This window comes from Coregonus lavaretus (assembly GCF_964263955.1).
Source record: "Coregonus lavaretus genome assembly, chromosome: 2".
In the NCBI taxonomy this organism is placed as follows: Eukaryota; Metazoa; Chordata; class Actinopteri; order Salmoniformes; family Salmonidae; genus Coregonus; species Coregonus lavaretus.
In genome coordinates this window covers 80,104,127-80,119,490 of record NC_139989.1, presented here as the reverse complement: position 1 = coordinate 80,119,490, position 15,364 = coordinate 80,104,127, and the positions used below count along the sequence as shown (strand labels likewise).

Below are 15,364 nucleotides of genomic sequence, written 5' to 3'. Positions count from 1 at the left end.
TCCAGTCTGCAGTGTGGATCCTCCAGTCCAGCAGAGAGCAGTCTGACTCCTGAGTATCCTGGGTGATTGTAGCTCAGGTCCAGCTCTCTCAGGTGTGAGGGGTTTGACTTCAGAGCTGAGACCAGAGAAGCACAGCCTTCCTCTGTGACTAGACAGCCTGACAGCCTGCAAAGAGTCAAATCATATTAAAACCACACTGCTATTCTTTGGTGGTCAAAATAGTGGCAGTATATTTTTTCAACATTTTCATTTATACCAGTGTCCTGAAACCTGCCATATATATATCATTATGAGAAAAAATCATAATATTGTGTGTAGAGAGAAAAATGTATAGTACAAATATTTGAGTAGACTGACCAGAGCAGTTTAAAAAGCAGTATCAGTCAAAAGACAGACAGTGAGGTATCAGATTTAGATTGTATTGAGTATACAGTCCACACCATATCTAGTTTGACAGTGAAGCTAACATTTTAAATGTGGCTCTATACTCCATCATTTTGGATTTGAGATGAAATGTTTCATATGAGTTGACAGTATATAATGTCACCTTTTATTTGAGGGTATTTTCATACATATCTGTTTCACCGTTTAGAAATGAAAGCACTTTATGTATCTAGTCCCCCTATTTGAAGAAGTCATAAGTATTCTGACCAATTCACTTATAGTGTATTAAAGTAGTCAAAAGTTTAGTATTTGGTCCCAAACTCGTTGGTTGCATTTGCAGTTTGTTTTGGTTGTGTTTTGGGTTATGTTTTGTCCAATAGTAACTGAATGGTGGATGATGACTGGAGTAATTTTCTGTCTAAGTGAGTAGATAACATGTTTCTAAACACTACTAAATTAATCCTGATGATGACATGATTAAGAAAAATCATGAATGAATCATGAATAATAATGAGTGAGAAAGTTACAGAGGCTACAACAAAACATGCTAACCTCTCACCATTACCAATAACAGAGGGGGTATGATCCTTGTGCCTCTGTAACTTTCTCATTCATCATCATTCACCATTTATTCATGATTATTCATAATCATAGTAGCATCCACATGAATGTAGAAGTGTTCAGAAACATATTCTATTCTTACTGACAATACAAGTGAAGTGACTCCAAAATGACAGGACATTATTCACCATTCAGTTTCTATTGGGAAAAACATCATCCAAAACACAACCAAGACAAACTGCAAATGTATTCAACAAGTTTGTAGAATCACAAGCTTGATGTAATCCCTGCAGGTAAGGAATATGGGACCAAATACTAAACTTTTGACTAAATGAATTTGTCCAAATAATTACGACTTCTTCAAATGGGAGAACTAGATACATAAAGTGCTTTCGTATCTAAACACTAAAACAGATATGTATGAAAAACCTCAAATAAAAGGTGACATTCTGTACTGTTGCCTAATATGAAACATTCTATCTGAAATCCAAAATGATGGAGCATAGCACCAAATGTAAAACTGTAAGCTTCACTGTCCAAACACATATGGTGTGGACTATGTGTGCCTGGTAAACACATGTGGATCTGGTGAACAGTTATCACTTGTTGACCAACTACAGGAATACTGACCTCAGAGTCTCCAGTTTACAGTGGGGATTCCCCAGGACAGCAGAGAGCAGCTTCACTCCTGAATCCTTCAGGTCATTGTTACTCAGATCCAGCTCTCTCAGGTGTGAGGGGTTTGACTTCAGAGCTGAGACCAGAGAAACACAGCCTTTCACTGTGACTCCACAGCCTGACAGCCTGACAGAGAGATCATCATGATTTCACAAACACAGTTAATTTAACACCAGTAGTGTAGAAGGACAATGGCAGATGCATTTGGTTTATTCTCTTAATAAACAACATATAGATTCATCTTCCGTCTCCTAGTATTGTATGGTCATATTGTTATACTAATATGAACATCAATGCATTGATTCAGTAAGTTTTTCAATGTAATATTATACATTATATTCATATTATAATACATATATTTCTCTAAACTGAATATTTCTTCTTGATGATTAGTACTTAAATGTCATGTTATGTACTCACAGAGCAGCTCTGGAGGCTTTGACCACTGGCAGCAGCCTCAGAAGACCTTCCTCTGATCTGGAGTATTTCTTCAGGTCAAACACATCCAGCTCCTTTTCTGAAGTCAGCAATACAAAGACCAGAGCTGACCACTGTGCAGGTGACAGTTCGGCTTCTGAGAGACTTCCTGAGCTCAGGTAGCTTTGGATCTCCTCCACTAGAGAATGGTCATTCAGTTCATTCAGACAGTGGAACAGATTGATGCACCTCTCTGGAGAGGGATTCTCCCTGATCTTCTCCTTGATGTACTTGACTGTTTCTTCATGGCTCTGTGAGCTGCTTCTTGTCTTTGTCAGTAGACCTCGTAAGTGCTTCTGATTGGACTCCAGTGAGAGGCCCAGAAGGAAGCGGAGGAACAGGTCCAGGTTTCCCGTCTCACTTTGTAAGGCTTTATCCACAGCACTCTTGTAGAAAGTAACTTCAGGCTTGTCTCTGAACAGTGCAAAACAGTTCCTTGTTGATTGAGGTTTGGCCATTAGATTGTCATTGTTGTTGATGAATGAGAGGAACACACTAAAATGTAAAATGTAAGGTTTTAAACACAAATATCATATTACTGTATTTTTGGGGGAAAAAATGTAAGTATTGATTTCACAAATATTATATTTGTACAGTTCTTTATTATAAATGTAGTTATTTTTTACATTTGACTGTGTAAAACCTAGCAGTACTACTTATTTCTCTGAGAGTGAGGCAGATATATATTATTACTATGTAAAACCTAGCAGTACTACTTATTTCTCTGAGAGTGAGGCAGATATATATTATTACTGTGTAAAACCTAGCAGTACTACTTATTTCTCTGAGAGTGAGGCAGATAAATGTTATTACTGTGTAAAACCTAGCAGTACTACTTATTTCTCTGAGAGTGAGGCAGATATGTAGCATTTTGCAAAAAAAACATGATTATTTGTCTGAAATGACATGTATTTGATTATTTGTCTCTCTGAAATGAAAGCATCAAATTATAGATTTTAAACAAATACATGTCTGTCATTGAACAACCCCATGCCATGATTAGATAGTGAAAAAACACACCAATCTCTTTCATAATTTCTTCAAACAATAAAAGCTAATTTACTAACATTTCTGAAAATGTATATATAGCGTTTTGGATTGAAATTCTTGTTTCCCCATCTGAACTCAGAATAGTTGAGAGATGTAATGTTTGTCTCTGTTGTGTTGAAGTCCAATGTAACGAACCCTGCATCCTGAGTCGGTTCCTGTCTGTGTTGTCAGTTTTCTGCTCGGGATCTCCAGTTTCCCGAGGGTTCTGGAACGCTCCCTGCCTGGTTGCCGGGCGACGTTGCTAGGCGGGAGCTCTCATGATTAACGCACCTGCATCCCATCAGCAATCTGCACACCTGGTCCTGATCATCACCCTTTTTAGGCTCTGTCCTGACATCCATTCCCTGCCGGATCGTTAGCCATGAACAGTATGTTTATCAGAGTATCAGCCTTAGAACTTCTAGCGTTAGTTTTGTTGTTTTGCACCTTGTTGGTTTGTTGTGTACTTACCTCCGTTTTGTTCCATCTGCAGTCACTCGTCCGGAACCTTCACCCAACCCCTGCCTGGTGGTCGGCGGCTGCCGAGCCATTATTGGATTTACCACTGCACCTCCAACAACTCTTCCACGCCGCCCGCTCTGTTCCCTGGATCATTCAGCATCACTCTTGAATCTGTTTAATAAATACTCACCTTCGTTTCAACTTACCTTGTCCTGGTCTGCTTCTGGGTTCTGGCTTTGTAATCCGTGACAGAACGATCCGGCCAGTAATGAACCCAGCGGACCTGGACTCTGTTCGCCATGCCATTTCCCATCAGGAGAAGATGTTGGGACAACATAGCACGGCACTACAGGAGATAGCGTTGTCAGTTCGGAACCTTTCCACCGGGCTGACGGAGATCCAGGCCCAGCTCAGTTTGCCGGTGGAGAATCCACTACCGGTTTCACCCATCTCGCCTGCCGCTTCTGGAGCTGTGTCCTTCCATGAGCCCAAGGTTCCGACGCCGGATAAATATGAGGGGGAGCTGGGAAGATGCCGTTCTTTCCTTATGCAGTGTGGCTTAGTGTTCGATCTACAGCCCAACTCTTATGCCACAGACAAGGCTAGGATAGCCTTTGTTATTGAGTTGCTGCGTGGTCGAGCGCTGGAGTGGGCTTCAGCCGTTTGGGAACGACAGGACACCTGCATGGCTTCATACCAGGAGTTCACGGCCGAGATGAGGAAGCTATTCGACCATTCCGTCCGAGGTATGGACGCAGCTAGGCGCCTGTTTTCACTTCGCCAAGGAACTCGCAGCGTTGCCGACTTCGTGATCGAGTTCAGGACGTTGGCTGTGGAGAGTGGGTGGAATGAGGAGTCTCTGCAAGCGGCCTTTTACCAGGGCCTGTCGGAGCAGCTCAAGGATGAGTTGATCTCCTATCCGGAGCCTAGTGACCTGGACAGCTGGGTAGCCTTGTCTATTCGGGTGGATAACCGAGTTCGAGAGCGAAGGAGGGAGAAGCAATGGGGCCCGTCCAATCGATCAGCTTCTCAGTTCCCAGTCGGGTCGGGTGGTGGACCAGAACACGTCGATCATTATCCACCACACAGGATTAGTGGAGAGGTCCTGTCTCCCGATTCTGAACCCATGCAAGTGGGGCGGCACGGGTTAACCAAGGAGGAGCGCCAACATAGACGTAAGACCAACTGCTGCCTCTACTGTGGTAGTTCGGGACATTACATCTCCACTTGTTCCCGGCGGTCGTCAAACTGCTCGGCTCGCTAAAGTTGGGAGGACTTTTAGCGAGCCAGTTTCAACCTCTCAATACCTCTGTCAGACCCCGTTTCCCGGCTACCCTCATGAACAGGAATCAGAGCGATTAATGCTTTTGTCGATTCAGGTGCCGATGGAAGCTTTATGGATGCCGAAGTGGTGGAACAGCTGGGGCTTTCCAAGGAGCAATTACCGGAAGCCATTGAAGCTACCACTCTGAACGGCAGTAGTCTGGCACGTATCACGATGAGGACTGAACCGGTCAAGATGCTGTTGTCGGGGAATCATTCTGAGGTGATCTCATTCTTCATTCTGCCGTCTTCCCATGTCCCTCTGGTCCTTGGATATCCCTGGCTGAAGGAACACAATCCCACGTTCGATTGGGTGACGGGCAAGGTAACGAGTTGGAGCCTTGATTGTCATGCTAACTGTCTCAAGACTGCCTGTTCCCATTCGGTTCCCAGTCAGGTGATTGAGGCTAAACCCCCAGATTTGTCACTGGTTCCCGAGACATATCACGATTTGGGGGAAGTGTTCAGTAAGCAGAGGGCTCTGTCACTTCCTCCCCACCGACCATATGATTGTGCCATCAACCTGTTCCCTGGAGCTGTCTATCCCAAGGGACGGTTATACAGTATCTCCCGACCTGAACGTGAGGCTTTGGAGACCTACATCAAGGAGTCCCTAGCTGCTGGCCTCATTCGTCCCTCGTCATCACCCCTGGGGGCAGGATTCTTCTTTGTGGGTAAGAAGGATGGCTCTCTTCGACCGTGTATTGATTATCGGGGGTTGAATGATATCACGGTCAAGAACAAGTATCCCCTGCCCTTGATGAGCTCTGCCTTCGACTCCTTACAGGGTGCTACGGTGTTCACCAAGCTAGACCTACGCAATGCGTATCACCTGGTCCGGATCAGAGAGGGGGACGAGTGGTTGACGGGTTTCAATACACCGATGGGACACTTCGAGTATCAGGTGATGCCGTTTGGACTGACCAATGCTCCAGCGGTATTCCAGAGTATGGTGAACGACGTCCTGAGAGATATGATCGGTCTCTTTGTGTTTGTTTACCTGGATGACATTCTGATCTTCTCGAAGGAACCTTCCAACCACGTCCAGCATGTCCGGCAGGTTCTGCAGCGATTGTTGGAGAATCGCCTGTTCGTGAAGGCCGAGAAGTGCGAGTTTCACGCCCACACGACATCCTTCCTCGGGTACATCATCTCCAGGGGAGAGATTAGGATGGACCAGGAGAAGGTTAGAGCGGTTCTGGAATGGGCCCAGCCCGGTACGAGATTGCAGCTCCAGAGGTTTTTGGGGTTTGCGAATTTCTACCGCAGATTCATCCGGGATTACAGCCGTGTGGCCGCTCCGTTAACTGCCTTGACTTCCAGTACCAGGACCTTCAATTGGAATCCGGAGGCGGATCGAGCGTTTCTGGATTTGAAGAGGCGATTCACCAACGCACCGATTCTCTCTCAACCTGACACGGCCCGTCAGTTCGTCGTTGAAGTGGATGCGTCTGATGTAGGGGTTGGCGCCATCCTGTCCCAGCGATGCTCTACTGACGGTAAACTCCATCCCTGCGCCTACTACTCTCGTCGTCTTTCGCCTGCGGAGAGGAACTACGATGTGGGTAACCGGGAGCTTCTCGCGGTGAAGCTTGCCTTGGAGGAGTGGCGCCACTGGTTGGAGGTGGCGGAGCAACCGTTTATTGTCTGGACTGACCACAAGAATCTTGCTTACGTACAATCGGCTAGACGTCTCAACTCCCGTCAGGCCAGGTGGGCGTTGTTTTTCGGACGATTCAATTTTTCCCTGACGTTCCGACCTGGATCTAAGAACGGCAAGGCGGACGCCTTGTCCCGGATGTTCTCCAAGACGGAGGAGAGTGGGGCCAAGACAGAGACGATTCTTCCCCGGAACTGTGTCGTGGGAGCAGTTATGTGGAAGATTGAGGAGGAGGTTATGGCGGCCCTTCGGACGCAACCCGGTCCCGGTAACGGTCCACCCGGTCGGTTGTTTGTGCCTGAGTCGGTTCGTTCTGCTGTCCTCCAATGGGCCCACGCCAGCAAGATGGCTTGTCACCCTGGCGTGGCTCGGACGATGGCGTTTCTTCGCAGACGATTTTGGTGGCCTGCCATGGGAGAGGATACTCGGGGTTTTGTTGCTGCCTGTCCAGTGTGTGCGCAGAATAAGAGTGCCAATCGGCCCAGCTCTGGACTACTTCACCCCCTTCCTATTCCCCGGCGACCATGGTCGCATCTGGCTCTGGACTTTGTCACTGGGTTGCCCTCTTCTGAGGGGAACACGGTCGTTCTGACTATTGTGGACAGATTCAGCAAGTTCGCCCACTTTGTGCCCATTTCCAAGCTTCCCTCTGCCTCTGAGACGTCCGAGATCCTGGTTAGGGAGGTTTTCAGGGTCCACGGGTTGCCTAGTGATATCGTTTCCGACCGTGGCCCTCAGTTTACCTCTGCTGTCTGGAAGTCCTTTGGTTTGGCCATTGGAGCTACAGTCAGTCTCACATCTGGTTTTCACCCCCAAGCTAATGGTCAGGCGGAGAGAGCCAACCAGAAGATGGAATCCACGCTACGCTGCCTTGTCTCCTCCAACCCCACCTCCTGGGTCTCTCAGTTGCCTTGGGTTGAGTATGCCCACAATACTCTCCCTACATCTGCCACTGGGATGTCTCCCTTCCAGTGCCTGTATGGCTACCAACCTCCCTTGTTTCCTTCTCAGGAGAAGGATCTCTCAGTGCCCTCTGTTCAGGCCCACATTCGTCGTTGCCACCGGACCTGGCATCGGGCCAGAAAGGCACTCCTTAGAGTTTCTGACCGGTATCAGCTCCAGGCGAATCGTCGCCGGATTCCCGCTCCCACCTATACCATCGGAGATAGGGTCTGGTTGGCCACACGGGATCTTCCTTTACGGACTGAGTCTAGGAAGTTGTCACCGAAGTTCATTGGTCCGTTTGTGGTGGAGAAGGTGATCAATCCGGTTGCTGTTCGACTCAAGTTACCGAGTACGCTCAGAGTCCATCCCACCTTTCACGTCTCCTGCCTCAAGCCTGTCCTCCTCAGCCCTCTGTTGCCTCCTCCGCCTCCTTCTCCTCCTCCTCGGATGATCGGAGGTGGTCCTGCCTACACGGTGCGACGCATTATGGATTCCAGATGGCGGGGCCGGGGGTTCCAGTATCTCGTGGACTGGGAGGGGTATGGTCCTGAAGAGAGGAGTTGGATTCCGCGGCGACAGATCCTTGATGCTGACCTCCTTCGTGACTTCTACCGCCTCCATCCTGGCGCTCCGGGGAGTCCGCCCGGTGGCGTTCGTCGGAGGGGGGGTACTGTAACGAACCCTGCATCCTGAGTCGGTTCCTGTCTGTGTTGTCAGTTTTCTGCTCGGGATCTCCAGTTTCCCGAGGGTTCTGGAACGCTCCCTGCCTGGTTGCCGGGCGACGTTGCTAGGCGGGAGCTCTCATGATTTACCGCACCTGCATCCCATCAGCAATCTGCACACCTGGTCCTGATCATCACCCTTTTTAGGCTCTGTCCTGACATCCATTCCCTGCCGGATCGTTAGCCATGAACAGTATGTTTATCAGAGTATCAGCCTTAGAACTTCTAGCGTTAGTTTTGTTGTTTTGCACCTTGTTGGTTTGTTGTGTACTTACCTCCGTTTTGTTCCATCTGCAGTCACTCGTCCGGAACCTTCACCCAACCCCTGCCTGGTGGTCGGCGGCTGCCGAGCCATTATTGGATTTACCACTGCACCTCCAACAACTCTTCCACGCCGCCTGCTCTGTTCCCTGGATCATTCAGCATCACTCTTGAATCTGTTTAATAAATACTCACCTTCGTTTCAACTTACCTTGTCCTGGTCTGCTTCTGGGTTCTGGCTTTGTAATCCGTGACATCCAATCAAGCAGGAGAGACCTTCTTTATTAAAAATGTAGTTATTTTTTTACATTTGACTGTGTAAAACCTAGCAGTACTACTTATTTCTCTGAGAGTGAGGCAGACATATATTTGATTATTTGTCTATCTGAAATGAAAGCATCAAATGATAGATTTTAAACAAATACATGTCTGTCATTGAACAACCCCATACCATGATTAGATAGTGAAAAAACACACCAATCTCTTTCATAATTTCTTTAAACAATAAAGGCTAATTTACCAAAACTTCTGAAAAGTGATATATAGCGTTTTGGAAAGAAACTCTTCTCATGTTTCCCCATCTGAGCTCAGAGTAGATGAGAGACTGAGGGGCGTTTTCCCAGACAGAGTTTAATTGAAGTCAGGACCAGGTAAATTCTACTTAAGTATCTCCACAATATCCCCACACGTCTTATTACCTGTTCTGTCTGTGTCACGTATACTCCCTCTCCGGCTTTCCAGGTCACCAGTCTGCTCATTATTATGCACACCTGTCACCATCGTTACGCCCCCTGCGACCAATCAGACTCACCTGGACTCCATCACCTTCCTGATTACCTCCCCTATATCAGTCACTCCCTTTGGTTCCTTCCCAAGGCGTTATTGATTCTGTTTCAGTGTTTCATGTCTGTACGCTACTCCTGTTTCTTGTTTTGTTCTATGTATTATTAAATTCACTTCCTGTACTTGCTTCCTGACTCCCAGCGTTCACGTTACAGTCTGGCTGTAGCAGGCTGCCTAGTAAATTAAATGTTTTTTGCCCCAATACACTTAAACATGTTGGCACTATGTTGTTGTCAAATATACAGCAGAGTCAGGCGCAGGACAGAGAACTGAGCAAATGACTTCACTCGAAAAATAAACAATACTAATCTCCAGCTCACAAAACAAAGAACAAACACGCACAAAACCATGAGGGAAGCAGAGGGTTAAATAGGGAAATAATCATAACGAACCATCAAGACAAAACAAATAGAAAAATAAACGTATTTTGGGTGGACGCCGAGCAAGGAGAGGCACCAACTTCGGCGGAAGTCGTGACAGTTGTCCTCATCAATGTAATTTGCAAGAACAAAATATTCAAACCGTTCTGTATATGAGCTCCACTACTCAATACTTTCATCAAACTGTCCAATGTGTCCAACAATTCCAGCCATTTTTCATTTCTCAACAGGCTCCTGATTGTCTCTCACTTCAGTATTGTCCTCAACCACAGCAATATTTTCCTCAGTCACGTGATCTTCATTCACTTCACTCACTGATGTTTCCTCCTAAGTTTGCTCATTTAGCAGTTTTAATTAAAAGGTTTGTCTTCACAGTTGAATAAATGTCCTATTCTTTAATCACTGTATATTCCTCCCTTTTAATCACGTTGTTTTCCCGCTCCAACGTCCGTCTCAACTCCTTTTCTGCCGTCCATGACGATGTTAACTCTCTCTCTTAGCTAGCTCGACTATGCACTTTCCTCTGCTAGCAATACACTGTGCTAACATTAGCCTAGACTGGACCACAGAAAATAACAGTTTTAAAAAGTTGTAAAAACCCACTTCTTCCAGACAGAATGGTTCCTATAGGTTCAGAATTACTAAAGCCAATATTTTGTTATGTCTCGTGGGTTTCATAACCACGTCTGTATAACAATTCAATAATGATGAGACGGGAGACAGGAATCAGTTCAACCATTTATCTGGAACGTGATCATCTCAACACATACAAACCCCCATGATGCTCTGCAGCACAACCCCAATATACAACAAATACATAGATAAGTAAATGGACACGAAACAAAACTCATAGAGGAATTTAAATGTTCAGTTGTAGAAAGTAGGGCCATGGGATAGGGTCAGAAAGGTCAGTATGTTTGATAACTGGTTCCAGAGGTGACATAACAAGCATAAGGTCCATTATAACACAGTGAAGTAGAGGTGGGAGCTAAAAGCAGACATGGACAGAGAGACGGTGTGAGGAGGTCAGGGGTGAAACACTAGATCAGGACATGTTAGAAATGTCAAGTGTGTGAGTGTGTGTGTCCAGTGTGTGTGTGAGTGTGTGTCAAGTGTGTGTGTGTGTGTGTGTGTGTGTGTGTGTGTGTGTGTGTGTGTGTGTGTGTGTGTGTTCAGCATGTGTTTCCAGTGTGTGTGTGTGTCCAGTGTGTGTGTGTGTGTGTGTGTTCAGTGTGTGTGTGTCTACTGTGTGTGTGTCCAGTGTGTGTGTTCATTGTGTGTGTGTGTTCAGTGTGTGTGTCCAGCGTGTGTGTGTTAAGTGTGTGTGTGTGTGTGTGTTCAGCGTGTGTGTGTCCAGTGTGTGTGTGTGTGTGTGTGTGTCTAGTGTGTGTGTGTTCAGTGTGTTTGTCCAGTGTATGTGTGTGTGTGTGTCCAGTGTGTGTGTGTGTGTGTGTTCAGTGTGTGTGTGTGTGTGTGTGTGTGTGTGTAGTGTGTGTGTGTGTGTGTGTCCTGTGTGTGTGTGTTTGTCCTGTGTGTGTGTGTCCTGTGTGTGTGTGTGTGTGTGTGTGTGTGCAGTGTGTTTGCGTGCGTGTGTGTGTGTCTAGTGTGTGTGTGTGTGTGTGTGTGTCCAGTGTGTTTGTTTGTCCAGTGTGTGTGTGTGTGTGTGTGTGTGTCTATGTGTATTCTGTGTGTGTATGTGTCCAGTGTGTGTCCAGTGTGTGTCTGTGTGCGTGTGTCCAGTTTGTGTGTGTCCAGTGTGTGTGTGTGTGTGTGTGTGTGTGTTTGTGTCCAGTGTTACAGTGGTTATTATTTAAAGGGACACCGAGGAGTCATCATTAACCCTAAACCCTGGATAGAGGGGCTCAGTGAATGTGGAGTGGAATGTGTTCAGGTGGGTCAGTGTGTCAGAGGAGACTCTGTAGAAGGACAGAGTGCCGGCTGGCCAGTCCAGATACACTCCTACTCTGTGGGAGCTGGAGGAGGGGACGTCTATGGTAGTGGACTTTCTATTGTGACAGGCAGAGTAACGGTTGTCATGGCAGAACAGACTCCAGGACTTGTCATTACATCCAATCCCACAACCCCCTCCTCTCCTGCTGATTCCTTTATATGTCACTCCTATACCAGCCCAACTCCCACTCCACTCTACCTCCCAGTAACAGCGCCCAGTCAGACCCTCTCTACACAGCACCTGTCTATATTCCTCAAATCTCTCTGGGTGATCAGGATACGGCTGCTCCTCTCTCCTACATGTCACCTTTCTGTTCTCCTCAGACAGAGAGAGGCATCTGTTTACTGTGTTTAGGTCCAGTGTGAGATCACAGACATCTGATGGATGAAACCAGACACAATATTAGAAATCATCATCATTCACATTAGAATTTTAACTCACTTTTCACTAATTCATTTAATGTAGATGTTTCTAGGTATCAAAAGGAGAAGTTAAAGTAACTTGAGACTTTGACGTTGAATGATCATATGTTATACTGTATGGTAATATAAAACACACTTATTCCTGTTAATTACACACATACACACACATCCTGAACACACACACACACACAGACAAAAAGAACACACACACACACACACTGGACACACACACACACTGGACACACACACACACATCCTGAACACACATACACAAAACCTGAACACACACACATTTGTTCAGTGATCATATGTTATACTGTATGGTAATATAAAACACACATATTCCCATTAACTACACACACACACACATCCTGAACACACACACACAACAACACACTGAACACGCACACACACAAACACACACATCCTGAACACACACACACACACTGGACACACACACACATCCTGAACACACACACACACACACACATAACCAGAACACCTGAATGCATGCAAGCATGAAAACACACACACACACACACACACACACACACACACACACACACACACACACACACACAAACACACACACACATACACACACACACACACACACACACACACACACACACACACTGGACACACACACACACACACATTTCTAACGTAACACGAACACGCCACACACATACACACACATATGGTCAAAGCAACTCTTTGTAAACTTTGCTGTCCCTGATTTGTGCTTCTGTAGAACTACAGCTGATATTTAATATGACCAAGTAAGTAATGATGGTGGTCTTTGACTTTTACTTCACTTGAATTAAGACTTATTCTTAGTCATATTCTTCACAGCAGTCAACACTCACATTTTCTAAGTCCAGGTTTCATTGTGTTCTCTCCACCATGTTCCACACTGTAGTGGTAAGCAGAAGAACAGACAGTCATTGAGTGATACACCAGAACTCACACACACACACACACACACACACACACACACACACACACACACACACAACACACACACACACACACACACACACACACACACACACACACACACACACACACACACACACACACACACACACACACACACACACACACACACACACACACACACACACACACACTAACAGTCAGCATATAACTTTGTGTGTGTCCAGTGTGTGTGTGTCCAGTGAGGGTGTGTGTAACCAGTGTGTGTGTCCTGTGTGTGTGTGTCCAGTGTGTGTCCAGTGTGTGTGTGTGTGTGTGTGTGTGTCCAGTGTGTGTGTGTGTCCAGTGTGTGTGTGTGTGTCAAGTGTGTGTGTCCAGTGTGTGTGTGTGTGTGTCAAGTGTGTGTGTGTCCAGTGTGTGTGTTTGTGTGTGTGTGTGTCCAGCGTGTGTGTGTATGTGTCCAATGTGTGTGTCCAGTGTGTGTGAGTGTTTGTGTAAGTCAGCATATAACTTAGTACAATTGGTGTTAAGAATGTTTGTCTTAACTAGCCTGATAACTCCAACATGTCTGATATGAACATTGACATAAACCCTCTACATACTTGAGTTTCTCCAGTCTGCAGTGTGGATCCTCCAGTCTAGCAGAGAGCAGTCTGACTCCTGAGTCTCCTGGGTGATTGTAGCTCAGGTCCAGCTCTCTCAGGTGTGAGGGGTTTGACTTCAGAGCTGAGACCAGTGAAGCACAGCCTTCCTCTGTGACTAGACAGCCTGACAGCCTGCAAAGAGTCAAATCATATTAAAACCGCACTGCTATTCTTTGGTGGTGAAAATAGTGGCAGTATATTTTTTCAACATTTTCAGATACATCAGAGTCCTGAAACCTGCCATATCTATTCATATATTTATATATACACTACCAGTCAAATGTTATTTACAATTTTTTACATTGTAGTATAATAGTGAAGACATCAAAACAATGAAATAACACATATGGAATCATGTAGTAACCAAAAAAGTGTTAAACAAATCAAAACATATTTTATATTTGAGATTCTTCAAATATAATAATAATATAATATGCCGTTTAGCAGACGCTTTTATCCAAAGCGACTTACAGTCATGCATGCATACATTTTTGTGTATGGGTGGTCCTGGGTATCTAACCCACTTCCTTGGCATTACAAGCGCCGTGCTCTACCAGCTGAGCTACAGAGGACCAAATAGCATAATAGAATAATAGTGAAGACATTAAAACTATGAAATAACACATATGGAATCATGTAGTAACCAAAAAAGCGTTAAACAAATGAAAATATATTTTATATTTGAGATTCTTCAAATAGCCACCCTTTGCCTTGATGACAGCTTTGCAAACTCTTGGCATTCTCTCAACCAGCTTCATGAGGTAGTCACCTGGAATGCATTTCAATTAACAGGTGTGCCTTCAGAAAAGTTAATTTGTAGAATTTCTTTCCTTCTTAATGCGTTTGAGCCAATCAGTTGTGTTGTGACAAGGAAGGAGGGGTATACAGAAGATAGCCCTAATTGGTAAAAGACTAAGTCCATATTATGGCAAGAACAGCTCAAATAAGCAAAGAGAAACGACAGTCCATCATTACTTTAATAATAATAATAATATGCCATTTAGCAGACGCTTTTATCCAAAGCGACTTACAGTCATGCGTGCAAACATTGTTGTGTATGGGTGGTCCCTGGCGTTACAAGCGCCTTGCTCATGACGGTCAGTCAATACGGAACATTTCAAGAACTTTTAAAGTTTCTTCAAGTGCAGTCGCAAAAAACATCAAGCGCTGTGATGAAATTGGCTCTCATGAGGACCACCACAGGAATGGAAGACCCAGAGTTACTTCTGCTGCAGAGGATAAGTTCATTAGAGTTACCAGCCTCAGAAATTGCAGCCCAAATAAATGCTTCACAGAGTTCAAGTCACATACACATCAACATCAACTGTTCAGAGGGAACTGTGTGAATCAGGCCTTCATGGTCGAATTGCTGCAAAGAAACCACTACTAAAGGACACCAATAATAAGAAGAGACCTGCTTGGGCCAAGAAACACGAGCAATGGACATTACACCAGTGGACATTTGTCCTTTGGTCTGGAGTCAAAATTTGAGATTTTTGGTTCCTACCGCCGTGTATTTGTGAGAAGCGGTGTGGGTGAACGGATGATCTCCGCATGTGTATTTCCCACCGTAAAGCATGGAGGAGGAGGTGTTATGGTTTGGAGGTGCTTTGCTGGTGACACTGTCTGTGATTTATTTAGAATTCAAGGCACACTTAACAAGCATGGCTACCACAGCATTCT

General features: G+C 45.4%; 1 protein-coding gene across 1 annotated transcript in view; it reads right to left on the bottom strand.

The window, feature by feature from the left end:
* Positions 1-15,364, bottom strand: part of LOC311140758 (NACHT, LRR and PYD domains-containing protein 3-like) — a gene marked incomplete at its 5' end in the record, with an annotated part of 241,072 nt that overhangs the window by 210,442 nt on the left and 15,266 nt on the right. Inside the window, 2 exons of the mRNA XM_084175976.1 lie at positions 1,576-1,749; positions 2,044-2,535. Coding sequence (XP_084032102.1) covers positions 1,576-1,749; positions 2,044-2,535 — 666 coding nt within the window. The remainder of the gene's footprint in view (positions 1-1,575; positions 1,750-2,043; positions 2,536-15,364) is intronic.